The sequence below is a fragment of the Ceratotherium simum genome, chromosome 7, assembly GCF_057802395.1.
Source record: "Ceratotherium simum simum isolate JZ-2026a chromosome 7, ASM5780239v1, whole genome shotgun sequence".
Lineage (NCBI taxonomy): Eukaryota > Metazoa > Chordata > Mammalia > Perissodactyla > Rhinocerotidae > Ceratotherium > Ceratotherium simum.
The window spans coordinates 16,378,417-16,395,400 of record NC_141906.1 but is presented as its reverse complement, the minus strand read 5'-3'; the positions used below and the strand labels follow the sequence as shown (position 1 = coordinate 16,395,400).

At 35.6% G+C, this 16,984-nt stretch overlaps 1 protein-coding gene across 4 annotated transcripts in view; it reads left to right on the top strand.

Annotated features, from left to right (window-relative positions):
- The window catches only part of FAR1 (fatty acyl-CoA reductase 1), a 74,828-nt gene extending 58,590 nt beyond the window's left edge, over positions 1–16,238 (top strand). For all 4 annotated transcript variants that reach the window (XM_087433178.1, XM_004418456.3, XM_087433181.1 and 1 more), the window contains exons 10-12: positions 5,878–6,007; positions 11,675–11,802; positions 13,296–16,238. In XM_087433178.1, the coding sequence (XP_087289304.1) occupies positions 5,878–6,007; positions 11,675–11,802; positions 13,296–13,458 (421 nt within the window). In that variant the 3' untranslated portion in view covers positions 13,459–16,238. The remainder of the gene's footprint in view (positions 1–5,877; positions 6,008–11,674; positions 11,803–13,295) is intronic.
- Positions 16,239–16,984: the final 746 nt, after the last annotated feature.

Sequence of the window (16,984 nt, the reverse complement as noted above, 5' to 3'; positions counted from 1 at the left end):
AGAAAAGTCAAAACTAGGTCAAAGAAGTAAAACAGGTTAAATATGTCACAGTGCCTTAACACAGCGAAGGGGGCTTACTAAACTTAAAAAATGAGTGAATAGCCAAAATTTATTAAATAATTTATATTAGATGTTGCTACATAACAAGTCCTCTCAAACTTAGTGGCTTAAAACAGCAGCATTTTATTGTTTCTCTCAGGATCAGGAATTTGGGAAGGAATCAGCTGGGCAGTTTTGGCTTGGGGATCTTTTATTTGGTTGTGGTCAGATGGAGCTGAGGGGGCTGGGGCATGCAGTGGAACAGCTAGTATCACTGTCTCTTCATACAGTGTTAGGATCTCTTCATATAGTCTCTTTACGAGGACTAGTGGTAGCCTTAGGAGAATTGATTGCTCACATGATGATGGAAGGCTTCAAGAAGTATTTCAGCAGGCAGGGTGGAAGCTGCTACATGCATTTTCTGACCTACCTGTGGAAATCATGCAATACTTAGTTCTACCTCATTCTTTTAGTCACAAGCGAGTCATAAGTCCTCCGAGATTTAAGGAAAGGGGATGTAGAGAATGGTCAAAATCATGTTATAAATGAGCAAGTGAGATGAAAGGTATTGTAGCCATTTGGGGAAAGTGCAGTCTGCTACAGTCAGCCTTCTGGCCACAACAATTCGTATTCTTCCCACATGGAAAATACACTTGCTTCTTCCTCCTAAGACCCCTCTGGCATCAGCTTGAAGCCAGTGTTTGGTCAGCTAAATCTCGTGCAATTGTGGATGAGGCTCTTTAAGAGTGGTTTTACAAGTGTAGTTCCTCAAGTGTTGGTCTGAAAACCTGTAAACTAAAGCAACAAGTTACCAGCTTGCCATACGCCTAATACGTAATGGTGAGACAAAATTGTCTAAAATGACTTTAGAGAATCTTGTTCAAAAAGAGAGAAAATTGGAGGCACACAGCAATCACTGGTCCATAACAGCTCTATATTCCAGCTGGGTATGTGTTGATGGTTTCTTAATTAGGGCTCAGTCCTACTCTCTGGGAATTCTCCATGGCTCTTAGCTCTGCTCTCTGAGTCATTTTCTTTTTCCAGAAAAAAAAACGGCCTGTGTTTGCAACTGAATAGCCTTCTTATCCCACTTCCTGCCCATAAAAGGTTGGGAGTCCCCAAGGCAGGGATTAGTAAACTTTTTCTGTAAAGGGCCATCTAATAATATCTTAGGCTTTGCAGGCCCTATGGTTTCTGTTGCACCTACTCAACTCTGCTGTTAAATATAGCTTTCACCTTGCAACTGCTCAGTTCTGCAGCGATAGACAATATGTAAATGAATAAGCATGATTGTGTTCCAATTAACCTTTATTTACAAAAACAGGTAGATTTGGCCCCTAGGCTCAGATTTGCTGACCCTTGATCCAGAAGCCTCTTCATTTTATACTGTCTCTGTCCCTTTAAGTATAAACTGATAGGATTCCTTTTAAAACTGTGTGGGTTTCCTGTTTATCTTTTTAAAACAATCCACTTCATTAGACCAAAGCCATACCCACAGATCTCTTTGAGACATGCCCTTCTCTATCTTGGGTTCCTTATGAGGTTGCTATGGGACAGTATCCTTAGATCTTAGATCCTTGCTTCTTAAACAATAGGTTTCTATGAGACATTTCTTTTTTCTTTTCTTTCTTTTTTTTTTTTTTGTGAGGAAGATCAGCCCTGAGCTAACATCCATGCCAATCCTCCTCTTTTTTTTTTGCTGAGGAAGACTGGCCCTGAGCTAACATCTATTGCCAGTCCTTCTCCTTTTTTTCCCTTTTTCTCCCTAAGGCCCCGGTAGACAGTTGTATGTCATAGTTGCACATCCTTCTAGTTGCTGTATGTGGGATGCCACCGAAGTGCATTTTTTTTCTTTTTTGTAAGGAAGATCAGCCCTGAGCTAACATCCATGGTAATCCTCCTGTTTTTTTGCTAAGGAAGACTGGCCCTGGGCTAACATCTGTGCCCATCTTCCTCCACTTTATATGGGACGCCGCCACAGCATGGCTTGACAAACAGTGCCTTGGTGCGTGCCTGGGATCCAAACCCAGGCTGCCAGCAGCGGAGCACACGCACTTAACCGCTACACCATGGGGTCAGCCCCTCTATGAGACATTTCTTTAAGATCTGGAGCCTTTGTTGGAAAGAATCTGTGAGGTACTACCTTCAGTCTTTCTGAGGTCTTAACAAAGAATCTTACATCCGCATTCTGGATTTGATCTACGCTCAGAAGTCATTTCATAAAGAATTCCTGGCTGGCATTTTACATTTTCTCCAAATTCTACTCAGATAGTTCACTTTTTAAGATCATCTTTGTCCTCTTTGAGGAAATCTTCTTGGCTAGGTCATTGAGTTTATTAGGCATAGTTTCTGTTTTCCATGTTAACACAGATGACACTTGTTCTTCCAATTTTCAACAATATTTTCCTCACTTTCCTTTAAGTCCTCACCAATAGATTCCTTAAAGTCCTTTAAGGCTTCCACTAGCATTCTTTTCTTGGTCCTTCCAGGTTTGACCAGTGGTCCCCTCAAGGGCCTTCCAGATTCTGTCTACCACCTGATCCTAAAGCTAATACTACATGTCTTAGGTTTTTATTATAGCAGCCCCTCACTCCTAATACTAAGATCTGTTCCCCTTATCTGTGCTGTGTGGCGAATCACCTCAAACTTAGTATCTTAAAACAACAATCATTTTCTTTATCTCTCATGACTTCTGTGCATCAGGGATTCTAGAAGACTTTGGCTGGGTGGTTCTGATTCTGGGTCTTTCAAGTGGTTGCAGTCAGATAGGGACTGGAGCAGGTGCACTGTGGAAGGAGTGTTAAAGGAAAGGAAGGGTGCAGAGCAGCTGGGGTGGCTGCGCATCTTTTGCTCTTCATGTAGTCTCAGAGCCTCTCCATGTGGTCCCTCCACATGGCCTAGTTTGGGCTTCTTCTCAGCATGGCAGCCTCAGGGGTGTTGGACAGCATACATGGCGACTGAAGGCTTCAAGGGTGAGTATTCCGCTGAGCAAGGCAGAGAGCTCCATCACCTTTTCTTACCTACCCTTGGAAGTCACACAGTGTCATTTCCACCTCATTCTATTGTTTATAAATGACCTTCAGCTCTTGATGGGAAGATAGTCAAGATGATATTGTAGGTGAGCATGTAGGGTGAGAGATTATTGCAGCCACTTTTGGAAATTGAAATCTGCTCCAAATAGGAAACATCAAATAAAGAATCTTATTACTTGAGGTTTGTCCTGTGCGAGGCTTCCTAAGTATCAAAGCAGAAGTGATCCTTGAACTCTGGGAGCTTCTAGGCTAAAGGCAGCAAGAGACATAAAGATTTTTTATTTAGGTAATTTTACAAATGTTAAATACAAAGTCATAATTTATATTATTTAATTTGTTCAGCTATTTATTGAGCAAGGGACTGGGCTTTATACCTTATATTGGGGCCTTAATATAGTGCCTACTTCTACATTAAATTAATGTTAATCATGTCATTCATGGTGTCCGTTTTACTATTTACATTATTCTGAGTGTCAGCAGATAAAAATCTGACTTGCTGTATGTCTTGACATAATTATAAAAAGTACAACTCAGATATGCATCATATGGATGCCTCATTAATAGTCATAGGGGACAAGGATGCATGATATTATTGCATGTAGAAGCAATATAAATTATTCGCTCTAGCTCTTGAAATACAGTAGATTTTTCATCACTGTTAAAAATGGCGTTTAAAAAAATGCTTCCATAGTCTTGTATTTTGGTTATTTAGCTTAACTCTCTCTAGCTTAATTTCTCGGAACCTGATTTTTTTTTTTCTGGGTGGTTCTTAACAGAGGACAATTTTGCCCCCCTTGTGAGACATTTGATGGTATTTGGAGACGTTTTTAGTTATCACAGCTGGGGGAGGAGTGCTACTGGCATCTAGTGGGTAGGGGCCAGGGATGCTGCCAAGCATCTTTCAGTGTACAAGACAGCCCCCACCACAAATAATTATCTGGCCCAAAATATCTATAGTGCTGAGGTTGAGAAGCCCCGAGAGGACCATTAAGATCTTGCCCTACTCTAAAGGATTGTGATTGATTACTTTTTGTGGGTTGCCATAATAAATAAATACTCAGAACATACATGGCAGTGTAGCCCCAGGCTACATATTTAACCAAAGAGTGGTGGTGCAAAGTTTTAAGTTTCTTTTTAGCTTCCATAGTATTCAATCCAGTACTTTTATTGCTTGATAGATATTCTGTGAACTTCACTCATATTTGGCCTTTTAAATTTCTTTCACCCCCTCCAATTTTTTGTTGCAATTATTTTGGAAGGCTGAATCAGTGATTGGTTTTAGGGTAATTCCATCACTTGAATGAATCTGAAGATAAAACTAGGTGAGAATTGTCAGTGAAAAAGGAGTTAGGAAGAAAAACTTTTTAATATGTATGTTGGAAAACCATGTTAACCAACTGTATGTATGTGTGATTCAAGTATACTGGCTGTGACAGTGGATATTGATTTTCTTACAAAGCTATTATATCTTGTTGTTGATTTTTAGAAAAAACTGTCTATTCTCCTTTCTTATAGCAGCATGTCTTGGTTTTTTTCCCCCAAGTGTTTCCTATCTATATAAACTATTTCTGTTGAAATATAGCCTCTGATGCATGATAATCTTTCTTGTGTTTAATGGAGGTTTTATGTTGAACTACAGTTTTTCTTTTCATAGTCCATATTGCCTCATTTTCTCTCAATATTTTGGATTCACGGTTTCTTTCTAAAAGTATTTGTATGATCAGAATTGCTTAGTTAATGTTACTGTTTTGATCCTCCCCCCACCCCCATTTCTGATTTTCTGATTTTCTACTATTTCCCCCATTTCTAAAGCCCTTAATTTTGGGACTCTGTAAACTACATTTAATTTCTAATCCTTATTGTGGGAATATAAATAGAATTCTTTTTTAAGTATTTCTCCACAAATTATTTTTCTGTTTATCGGAGGTTAGGAAGTTTTGGTGTGTGTTGTGTTTCAAAAAGTTCTTTCTTCCTTTTTCCTGCTTATCCTAGGTAATTATTATTGTAGATGTTACTGCTCGGATTGGTGTTATGATATCAATGACTTACAGTGAGCCATGCTATATAAAATGACAGATTTAAAGATTAAGGCCCTGCACCCTTTTAAAAAGAAACAAAAAAATATTGAACTCCCTTATTTCTATAAGGATGGAAATTGGTGATTTGGGGAGATAAGTGAATATCTTGAATATTTGTTTCACAAAGTTCAACATGAGTCATTGATATCATGGCACATCCAGACAATCAAAAGTGATACCTATCAGTGTTAAAGAGAAAGTTATTTAAAATATATGGAGAGAGGGAGAGTAGACTAAATGGCAAACGAATATTTCTGTATACTTTGCTTCTCTGATGCTGAAGAGTTGAGATAATATAACAAAAGATGTTATGAGTTCACAGGAAATCTTAGTAAATGTAGCTGAACTAAAATGTGGTTTAAGGAACAAAAGGCAAGGGAATTCTGATTGAATCTATTTATTTGGCTAGTATTATATGTAGAAAATTTGATCCTAAACTGTTATATTTCCTTTGAAAATTAATTTCATATATCAGCAGAACTCTATTTAGGCAGTATTAAATTTATTTGCTACTGCTTAAAAATATTTTTTTTTCCATTTTGGATTTATGAAATATTCTTTCAAGATGCAGAAATATTCTTATTGCCTGCTATTTTGGTACACTTGTTGAATTACGTATTACAGTTTTACCATTAATGTCTCAATATAGAAATTGATACCCTGGGTGGTGGTGAGATTTTTCCTAATCTATGCAATATATGAATTTGTCAATTTTTCTTATAATACAGGATGATGAAAACAATAACTCGTCTTCACAAAGCTATGGTGTTTCTTGAATATTTCACAAGTAATTCTTGGGTTTGGAATACTGACAATGTCAATATGTTAATGAATCAACTAAACCCCGAAGATAAAAAGGCAAGTGTTTTCTGTTTTATATTAGAAAATAAGTAGCATACTAATTAGAGAACCATTAGCAACCTGAGAAATAATTGGATATTTTCCACAACCGTTATGCAACAAGAAAGTCATTGATCTGTTTATAGTCTCTCATTAAAGCCTCAATCATAATTGTTGGTGGTGAAATAAAATTGCGTTACCTTAGAATTTATAATGTATTTGAGAGTGGCAGAGATATTTTCAAAGTGTGGTTGAAATGTTCTCTTTTTCCTTTTAATGTCAGGTTCATAGCGAACTTAGACTTCTTGATGCATTTTTCCCTCGAACACTTTGGTTTTTTTGAGTTTTGAGGAAAATCTTCTCTCAGAAATTGTTTTTCATATACTCTTTTACTTTTTATCATTTGACATTCTGCCTTCTGTTAGATTGAAACTTAAAATTCTTTGTGTGTGTTCTTTTTGAGGTTACCTTAGATATTTTAACGTATATACCTAACAAAGTCTAAATTAAGCAATTTTGATAGCCTCTTCCTCAGTGATAGTTAGGACTTCAAAGTATTGTAGTTGTGAGTACCATCCCCACTAACTTATATAGTTATACATTGCTTTAGTTCTCTATTTAAGCCTTATAAGTAGAAATGTTTATTTTGTTCAGTTTTACTTAGATTTAACTATATATTTACGGTGTCTTTGCTATCAGATTTTCTCTTTAAGATCATTTTCTTTCTCCGTGAAATATATCCAGATAGCAGAATATGATTTAGTAGGGGGTCTGTTAGTAGTAAACTCTTTGTTTTTGATTATCTAACATGTCTTTATTTCACCCTTGTTTCTGTAACATGATTTCAGCACATTAAAGATAACTCATTTTATATTCTGTCTTATGTTGTTGCTGTTGAAAAGTCAGTCTAATTTGCTGCTGCTTTGCAGGTGATCTGTTATTCCTGGCTCCTTTTCAGAGTTTTCTTTATGTTTGGTGTTCTGTGGTTTTACTATGAATGTAGTTGTAATTTTTAAAAATTTATTGTTTTGGTTGGGCTTTCTGGATCTGAAGTTTGATGTCTTTTAGCGATTCAAGAAAATATTGCCTCTTCACCATTCTCTTATCTTCTTGGGAAATTTTAGTATATGTTATATCATTCTCTCCTCCAAGTCTTTCTTTGTTTTTTCCCTTTTTTTCCCCAAAGCCCCAGTAGATAGTTGTATGTCATAGTTGCACATCCTTCTGGTTGCTGTATGTGGGACGCCACCTCAGCGTGGCCAGACAAGTGGTGCGCCGATGTTTTCCCGGGATCCGAACCCCGGGCCGCTAGTAGCAGAGCGCGCGCACTCAACCGCTAAGCCACGGGGCCGGTCCAGCTCCAGGTCTTTTAACTTTAATTTCATGTTTTGTATCTCTCTCTTTCTGGTCTGAAATCTAGATAATTTATTAAAGTTCTATGGCAGTATATCAGCTGTGTCTAAACCACCCAATTGAATTTTGGGTTTCAGTTATTATATTTTTATTTTTAGAAGTTCAGTTTATTTTTCAAATCTTACAGACATTTCTTTTAAACAATCTTTAGAATTTTTTTCTTCAAACATGTTAAGTATAATTGTTTTAAATTCCATTTCTGCTAGTTCAAACTACTAAAGGCTTTGCTACATCTGATTTACTATCTGTTGTTGAAGCTGGGTCTCACTTATGGCACCTTGTTTCTTTGTTTTCTATTGTTGTTTGTTTCACTGTAAATTCACGTTCCTTGAAGTTTCTGTGGGAAGTTTTTGAAGCCTAGATTGAAATTGCAGTTTTCCAGTGAAGATTTCCCTTTGTTTTTCACCAATAGCCTAGTAACTATTAGCATTAACCATCTAGGTGGCATTAACAAGCCAGGACCACTTGAAAATATCTGATTAGGTTTTTAGCATAACTCAGGTGAATACAGGCCTTAAATAGACTGTAGGGCTGGTTCATGATTATAATTTCCCAAAGGAGTTTTTTTTTTTCATCTTCCCAGGACCAGCTTCCTTTCCCTTCCTACTTCTTTTTTTTTTTGGTGAGGAAGATCAGGCCTGAGCTAACATCTGTGCCAATCCTCCTCTTTTTGTTAAGGAAGACTGGCCCTGGGCTAACATCCGTGCCTATCTTCCTCCACTTTATGTGGGACGCCGCCACAGCATGGCTTGACAAGCGGTGCGTCAGTGCGCGCCTGGGAGCCAAACCCGGGCCGCCAGCAGCGGAGCACGTGCGCTTAACCGCTACGCCACGGGGCCGGCCCCTCTTCCTACTTCTTTAAAAACGTTTTTTAATGATTTGTTTTATTTAACCCAATATATCCAAAATAATATATAACTTGAACAAAATTTTAAAAATAATTTAACATTTTAGAAGTATTTAAAGGATATTTTACTTTGTATTTTTCATACTGACCCTTTGAAACCCAGTGTGCGTTTTGCACTCCACAGCATATCTCAGTTTAAACTAGCTACCTTTCAGGTGCCCAAGAGCTGCTTGTGGCTTGTGGCTACCATATTGGACAGTGCAGATCTAGTCCATTCTACTAGTTCTTCGTGACAAAAGTCCTCAAGTGTGCTGTTTCTCTGCCCACTTCTGTGTATGGTGGGTTTACTTCTTTTTTGCCCTTGCTCTGAGGATACAAGTTTTTGGGTTCTTATCCTTTTGCAGGAGTATTCTATAAGACTCCTTAACTTATGGGGCCATGGGCTTTATATAACCAGTCTTGTTCCCTGCCTGCAGCCTTCAAAGCAGAAGGTCTAAGTTACCAGGGTCCTGCAGATAATCTCAGGTTGAAAGATTTATGGCTTCTGCTAATTCCTTGCTTTCTCCTTCCCCCACACTCACCCCTGTATCCCAGTGTGCAACACAAACTGCTCAATGGATTATTAGAAAGTGAGCACCCAGGTGAAGAAATAGAACATTATTACCCGCAGAAGATCCCCTCATGGCCCCTCCCAATCACTACCTCCTCTCTCCTCCCAAAAGTAACTTGTCTTGAACTCTAACACTACGTGTTAGTTTTACCCATTTTTGGCTTTACACAAATGGTATTATACAGTATTTTTTGTTCTTTTGTTGATAGACATTTGAGTTATTTCCAGTTTTGGGTTGTTGAGAATAATTCTTCTATGAACCATGTGTACACATGCGTGTAGGATATATATCTAGAAATAGAATAGCTGAGTCAAAGGGTATTTATATGTTTAATATAGTAAATAATGCCAAACATTTTCTTAAGTGGTTATATCAATTTACATACCCAGTGGCAGTATATGAGAGTTCCTGTTAATCCACATCCTCCCCATTATTTGGCATTTTCATTTTTTTATTTTAGCCACGTTAGTGGGTGTGTAATGGTGTCTCAATGTGATTTTAGTTGCATTTTGTACTACGTAAAAAGCTTCTGTAGAAACGGCAGAAAGTGTCAATAATCCTATTGAAAAATGGGCTAGAGAGATGAACAGTTTGTAGAAAAATAAATGCAAATGATTCTTAACCATTTGAAAAGGTACTCAACCCCACTCATAAAAATGGAAATGCAAATTAAAGCTAGACTGAGATATTTACTACTTGTCAGATTTGTGAAAGTGTAAACGTTGCCAGCACACACTGGTAAAGCCTTAGGCAAGTGGACCTCCTCATACATCGCTGGTAGAAATGTCTGTCTTTCTCCATCCTTTGATTTCCAACTTTTCTGTATTCTTACTTTCAGATATTTCTCTTATAAGTAGCACATCGAAAATTTTTTTTTCAGTCTGATGATTTTTGACCCTTAATTGGAAGATTTAATCTATAATGTAATTCCTGATAATTTTGGATTTAAATCTGAATCTTAGTGCTTTCTATTTATCCCGTTTTAAGTTCTTTTTTCTTTTCTTTATTGCTTTCTTTGAGGTTATCTTTTACAATTTCGTATTTTCCCATCTGTATTAGGTACGTAGAAATATATTCTTTTTCAGTTGTTTTGGTAGGTTACTTTAGAGGTTACAGCATCGTTTTTTAATTTATCGTCTAATATAATATTGATACTTCCACCTTTTCCCAGACAATGCAAGGATTAACATCTGTCTGCTATTGTTGTTAACGTATTTTGTGTGTGTGTGTGTGAGTGTGTGAGAGAGGAAGACTGGCCCTGAGCTAACATCTGTGCCCATCTTCCTCCACTTTATGTGGGATGCCGCCACAGCATGGCCTGACAAGCGGTGCCTCGGTGCGTGCCCGGGATCCGAACCCGGGCTGCCAGCAGCAGAGCTCCTGCACTTAACCGCTACGCCACGGAGCTGGCCCCTGTTGTCACATATTTTAATTCTGCGTATGTGTTATGTGCCGCACAACCGTTACTCTTATTGCAGTCTATGCAGTAAGTATTCATATACATTTACCAGCATAATTGTCCTTTTATTATAAAGCTGTTCATTTCTTCCTCCATCTCCAGACTTCGATCTGAAATCATTTTCCTTCTACCTACAGAATACCCTTTAGTGTACTTCCTCTAGGGTGGATCTTCTGCTGGTATCAGATTTTCTCAGTTTTTTTCTTCTGGAAACATCTTTATTTTTCAAAGATATTTATACTGTTATAGACTTCTATATTAGCAGTTTTCTTTGAGCACTTGGAAGACAGATATCTTCTCATAGTCTTTTGGCTTCCCATTGCCTCTTGAGAATTCACCTGTCAGTCTAATAGTCATTCCTTTGGAGGTAATCTATATGGCCTTTTTCTGACATCTTTAAAATTTTTCTGTTTAACGTTCAACAGTTTTTCTCTGATATCCCCAAATATGTGTGTCTGCATATGGTGTATGTGTGTTTTGAATCTGTGGCTTGATGTCTTATCATTTTTGGAAAATTTCTAGCCATTCTCTTCTCAGATGTTGCTTCTGTTCCATTCATTTTCACTCTTCCTGTTGGAACCCAATTACAATTATGTAAGACCTTCTCGTATCTTCTATCTTAAGTCGTCTCCGTTTTATTTCAGTTACTTTAATGTTTTATTTATGGTAGCTTCTTTTTTGTCTAGAACTTGTTTTTTTCAGATAATTAACGGTATATAGTGAATAATCTATTTATCACAACAACAACAAAAACTCAGTGTATGGAGGAGCACAAAATAAGCCCTTTTATTTTGTCATGAAATAGCATTTTTGTAAGGCTTTCTTTTCTAGATTTATCCACCCTTTTCATCAAATGTCTTAGTTACTGTTATCTAAACTCCTAAGCAAGCTTTCATGATGTATTATTTCTCTTGATGTCAATACTATTCTCTAGGAAAATTAATCTGTGTGGTTTGCAGGATGTTTAAGAAGAGAGATACTGTAGACAGAAAGAAATTGGAAATAAATGTATCAATACATGTATAAATGAGGAATACATAGATCCATTTGGACAATGAGATTTTGCCTTTTTTTTTTTAATGATGCAGGCTTCTTTCTCCTTACACTTTGTATACTCCTCTTTAAATGCTGACATGAGTTTTCAGATTTTCTCAAATGTTTCTGTGTTTAACAGAAGGTAAGGAATAGAAATAAAAGAGCTTTTTTGTGAATAGCAGTAAGACTTTAAAAGTTAATACTGTAAACATTTTATAATCGTGGCATTTGGAATTAGCCTTTAGAAAAAGTATGAATTTTTGACTAGTTGTGAAAAAAATTACTCAAGAAAGTAACCAATAACTATTTTGTTTTTGTAGACCTTTAATATTGATGTACGGCAGTTACATTGGGCAGAATATATAGAGAACTACTGCATGGGAACTAAGAAATATGTGTTGAATGAAGAAATGTCTGGCCTCCCTGCAGCTAGAAAACATCTCAACAAGTAAGTTTTACATGGGTTTGGTTTCATCTTGTCTTTTGGAATATTACACAGTTTTTTTTTTTGGTAAGCTGGTATACTAAGTGAAAGATCCTATGCTAATAATCTATTGTATTTAGGAAAAGTGCTTACCTTTGGACTGGAACTGTGGTAGATTGATTTAGCCTAAGATTGCTGAAACTTACTGTCGCCATCAGTTTCTGCTGTTCCTTAGCACTGTGTTCAGGTGGAATTTAGTTTTAAAAATCACTATCTTCCCTTATATTGCTACTGAAGAAGTAAAGATTAGGAGAAAATAAAAATGTATTTTAGACTTGAGGTAACTTATTTATTTAAAGTTTTTTTTACTCGAATACATCTTTGGAAGAGGAAAAGAGATATAATAATACATCATTCATCATGGAATTTTTTCTTTGTTTATAAAATAAAGTTATAATTATTCCCTTAGTCTCTTTATAAAAGTAATACATACTGATTGTTAAAAAAAAAAAAAAAAACAACTCAGAAAATAGAGGAGGAAAAATCACTGTTAATCCATCATTCAGAGATGCGGTTAATTTTAATAGTAATCTCTTTTATTTGTAGTTTTTTTAATACAATTTTTATAACAGTTTTCAAGACTTGCACAATATTCTTCTATGAGGCTTTGCCAGGCAGCTAGTTGTACAGCTGAGGAACTGAGGCTCTGGGAAGTTGTGTGTGCCTAGGTCATGTTGTATTAAGTGGACAGCACACTGGAACACTGATCTTTGGACTCCTAATTCAAAGCTCTTTTGTCTACATCCATTGTTCATGGATATTGAAGTTAATGGAATTTATGTAATATTATTGCATATCTAAAGGTCTGTATTTGTTTCTAATACCATTAAACAATACCAAAAATGTTTTGAAACATGAGCAAGATAACGTGCATGTTACTCTTTGAGAGTGGGAGGGTCCTCCTGTTTAGAGCTAGTGCCATGTTTGATTCATGAGTGAGGACTTGTCCAGTTGACCTTTCATCATGTGGTTGTCAGCTATAACTGAAGGAGTAAGTTCACTTGGCTGACAACTTGAAAGCAGCTAAAGATGTCAAAAAAATGTTTATTTTGTCTGTAGGATGATGTATATAATGAATAAACCTTTTTAGATTATATAGGAAGCTTCAGAAGTGCAAAATACATGTCTCTTTTACCTACAATATACTTGCTGCCTAGCATAGTCTGGGGTATGCAGGATGCTCAGTAATACTTGTTGAATGAATAAACTTGCATCCCTCATGTACTGTTATAAAAAAGCTTTGTGTTATTCATTGTTATTAGAGGTAAGTGATACATTGTTTGATGGACTGCTGTCTGGAGTATGCATAGTCAGGTTTGACTTTTGCTAATTTCTAACTTAAGGTAATATATATTTGAACTTTGATTAGATTCAAAACTGAACATTAATTATCTGCTATCCAACAATATTTTATTCTAGAAAATACTGTCTAACACATCTCTTGATTTGCTTTCCAGGTTGAGGAACATACGTTACGGTTTCAATACTATCCTTGTGATCCTGATCTGGCGCATTTTTATTGCAAGATCACAAATGGCAAGAAACATCTGGTACTTTGTAGTTAGTCTGTGTTACAAGTTTCTGTCGTATTTCCGAGCATCCAGCACTATGAGATACTGAAGACAAGAATTTAGCATTAGAACATCTATGCATATGGTGGTCTAAATGCACAAAATGTAAAATGTACTTAAGTCGTCTCACCTTTTGTCAAGACATTAAACCATCTTAGATTGGAGTGTGGAGTAATTATGGTACATTTTATGTAACGTTTTCATGTTTATGCTCATAAAAACCTAGTGAACACACTGTGGTATGCCAGCTCAAATCTGCAATAGCCGCCAAAACCTTGACTTAACATTTTGATCCCTTGGGAAGAGGAGTAGGGTGAGGGTAGGAGTGGGGAAATAGGAAAACTGACCAGTATAACTGTGCACTTCTGGAACATATTCATTAAAATATGCCTTAACATATAGTGAATTTCTAATTCTAATATTTAGTGCAATGGAAAGCATTTATTTGGACAGAAATACTAGCTAAGTTGGTAGATATTTGATTCTTCAGTGTTTGATTTTTTTCCATCAGTCGAAGTGGGTTTTAGTTTTGTAAAAATTACAGCCAAACTATTTTCACATCATCCTGTAAGTTATTGAGTGGTCTCACACATGAAAGACAATGTTCTCATTTTTCTTTCTCTACTTAGAGGTCTCATGCATATAATTTTTCTATAAACTATCAGTTGCTTTCATAATCAGAAGACTATATATTATTCTAAAGACCCTACTGAATCTAAATGAGTTTAAGAATCCATATCAACATATGCTGTGTGTTTTTTGAAGGAAAATTAAAGCAAATTCAGTAAGACTATTAGTATCAAAAAGAATAAGAATACATTTTTCTTGTCCACATTATGACCAAATAAAAATCAGTCCTATGAGATTTTGTTCATGTTTTGAAGCTGGAGGATTTCTTGAGACTTTGGCAAGTGGTGGGTGCGAGGGGGTGACGGGGAGAGAGTCACCATGCTTGTGCTCTCCTCCCTTTATAAATTAGATAATAGGATTTTTAAAAGGCTTATACTGTCTTTCCAATGAAAACTGAAATTGCATTATTATGGAAGAATGTAATTGGAGGTAGTCATAACATTAAGAAAATGTTCTCATGTGTGTAAACACATTAATTTTTGACATTAAGAGCTGAGTTCCTTCAAGAAAAATAAAATAATGCATACAATAATGTGTATAAAATTAAATAAAGGACTTTATTTACATACCACATAAAGTAGCAAACTGTTGAATGAGTTTGAAGATATCATTTATTTTTTCTGCATGTGGTTTTAGCTTTAGAAAGAAATGCATTATAGAAGCAAGTAATAGCAAGAAAATTAATGTATATTTTAATGATACATTATAATTCCCTTTAAACCTTAATAGTGATTAACTCTCCTTACTGTTTTAACATACATTTGGTTTAACGGATTGATCAACATCACATGTTGTAGTTTAGCTGATCCAAGTTGGTACTATATTTAAATCATCAACAATGTGTCTTGAATATGTTTAATGAGGTCAGTCACAATACAAAAAGTTTCATAGAACTTTACATCTTAATTTCCTTTGTCAATTTAAATGCAATGTATAGGAAGTTTATTTTATTATTGTGAAAAAACTAAATGTAGAGGAAATTACCTTCCTTGCAGGTGTGTAATTTTGAAAAGGAAAAATGCTTCCATGTTGAAGCCAGATTTTCTGTAGTAAAACTTTTAAACATTATTTTAAAAGAAATATGTATATAAATATATATATATATATATTCTTTGGAAGATACTGTGGTCTAGGACCATACCTTGTATAAGGTGTGAGAGACCATGACAGTGTCTAAAAATGGAATAAATGATGATGCCTTTGATTTAAAGTGGCCCACGTAATTAACTATACATGCTCTATACATTGAGTGCTCCATCTCTCCAAATACATTTCCGTTCTGTGTTGAAAACATGCTAACGTTTGTATGATTTTTACACATCTGCCAAATATACTTAGAATCAGATGAATTGTCTTTGTATCTTACAGAAGAATCAGGTACAACATCAACAGGCATGTGAAGTACATGGGGTTATTTGTCTTCTGAACTATGTCATTGTTCTTATAATCTAACTTAAAGAAATGCTAACTACGAAGGCCCTGAGGCCACTGCATTAATTTGTGTGTGTGTTTAGAATTCTGTTGTCAGAAGAAAGCTAATGAATAAATTAATATGTCATTGTGGAATTTAGAGTTCTAAAATTGGTGTAAAGAGTATATAGATTGTTAATTCCCACCAACTAGACTTTAAGCTTAACTCAAACTTAAAAGATTTTGGAAACCATTTCTGTTTATGTCTTTTGATAGACATGGTTTTTAGTTCTGTTTCATTATGTTTTCTACACAAACTTAATTTTTAACAGGGTAGCCTATTAAACGTAAATTTAATATTTCATTTAACTCATTTGATAAAGCTATATTGTAAAACATTTGGGTTTTTCCCCCATTCACTCCTGATTCTTATAATTCCAGTATATGTATTTGTCAATTGTGACGTCACTGTGACTGTATTTAAATTTGACATGGCAACATTATTGCTGTGTCCTAACACTCAACACAGAGAAGCATGGCAATACATTCTTTGACTTAAGAATGGTATAAAACAAACACTCTTTGAATCTGTGTAATAAAGCTTTGAAGCAGGGAGGAAAAAATCTTATTTCTCCCCTTTTTTGTGTGTTTGTCTGTAGGAACTGGTTCAGGGTTTTTTGCTTTTTGTTTTAAATGTAAATTGATAATCTTTTATAAGAAGTAAATAGAAGCATTATTGGGTGCCTTTTTTGTAAAACAAAAAGTAATAAATGAATCCCTATATTTCCATTATAGTATTTATTGTATTTTTACAATAATTATACTGAAAATCACCAATGAGATAATGTGGTTAGGATTACGGAAGCAGTCCTCACTTATACTTCTTACCTTTTTTAAGGTGTACTCATTACTTCTTGTATCCTAATGTTATTCTGAATTTCTTACACAGTATCGTAGGGGAAGCATATAGGCAGGATGAACACTTTTTGTTGGAAGTATTATTTTTATTTATTAGCTGGAATGAGGTGGTTTTTCTGTTTTCTAAAAACAGTACCAGGAGACTGCCAGGGTGTCATTAGGCTCCAGCTACTCTCTTCCACATTAAATGATATCATATTAATTTATAGGTACATTTCTAGTCATTTATCTGTTGAGTAAGCGTAGGAATCATGCATTAGTGATAGAGATTAACTATAAAAAATGAGGGAATATCAGGCTGCAGTACAGGTAAGTGTAAGCGGCCTTCCCAGCCTGCTCTTCTAGGCTGCCTCCAAGCCCTGACTTGAAACCATTAGCACTCACTTGCTCTATTTTGAGAAAAACTCTCTAAGCTTTTGCATGAGAAACTAGAGAAAAGAATGTATGCTGCATAACTTGATATAGAAATGAGTTAATTAACAGTCTCGGTGATAAATATGAAATATTTTCTTATTAAATTCATGTTTTTATCTTAAAGCATTTTCTAGTCATAGAATAAATTTGCCTTTTTTTGGTGGTACCCTCTTAGCATACATCTCTGCTACCAGATTCCTAAA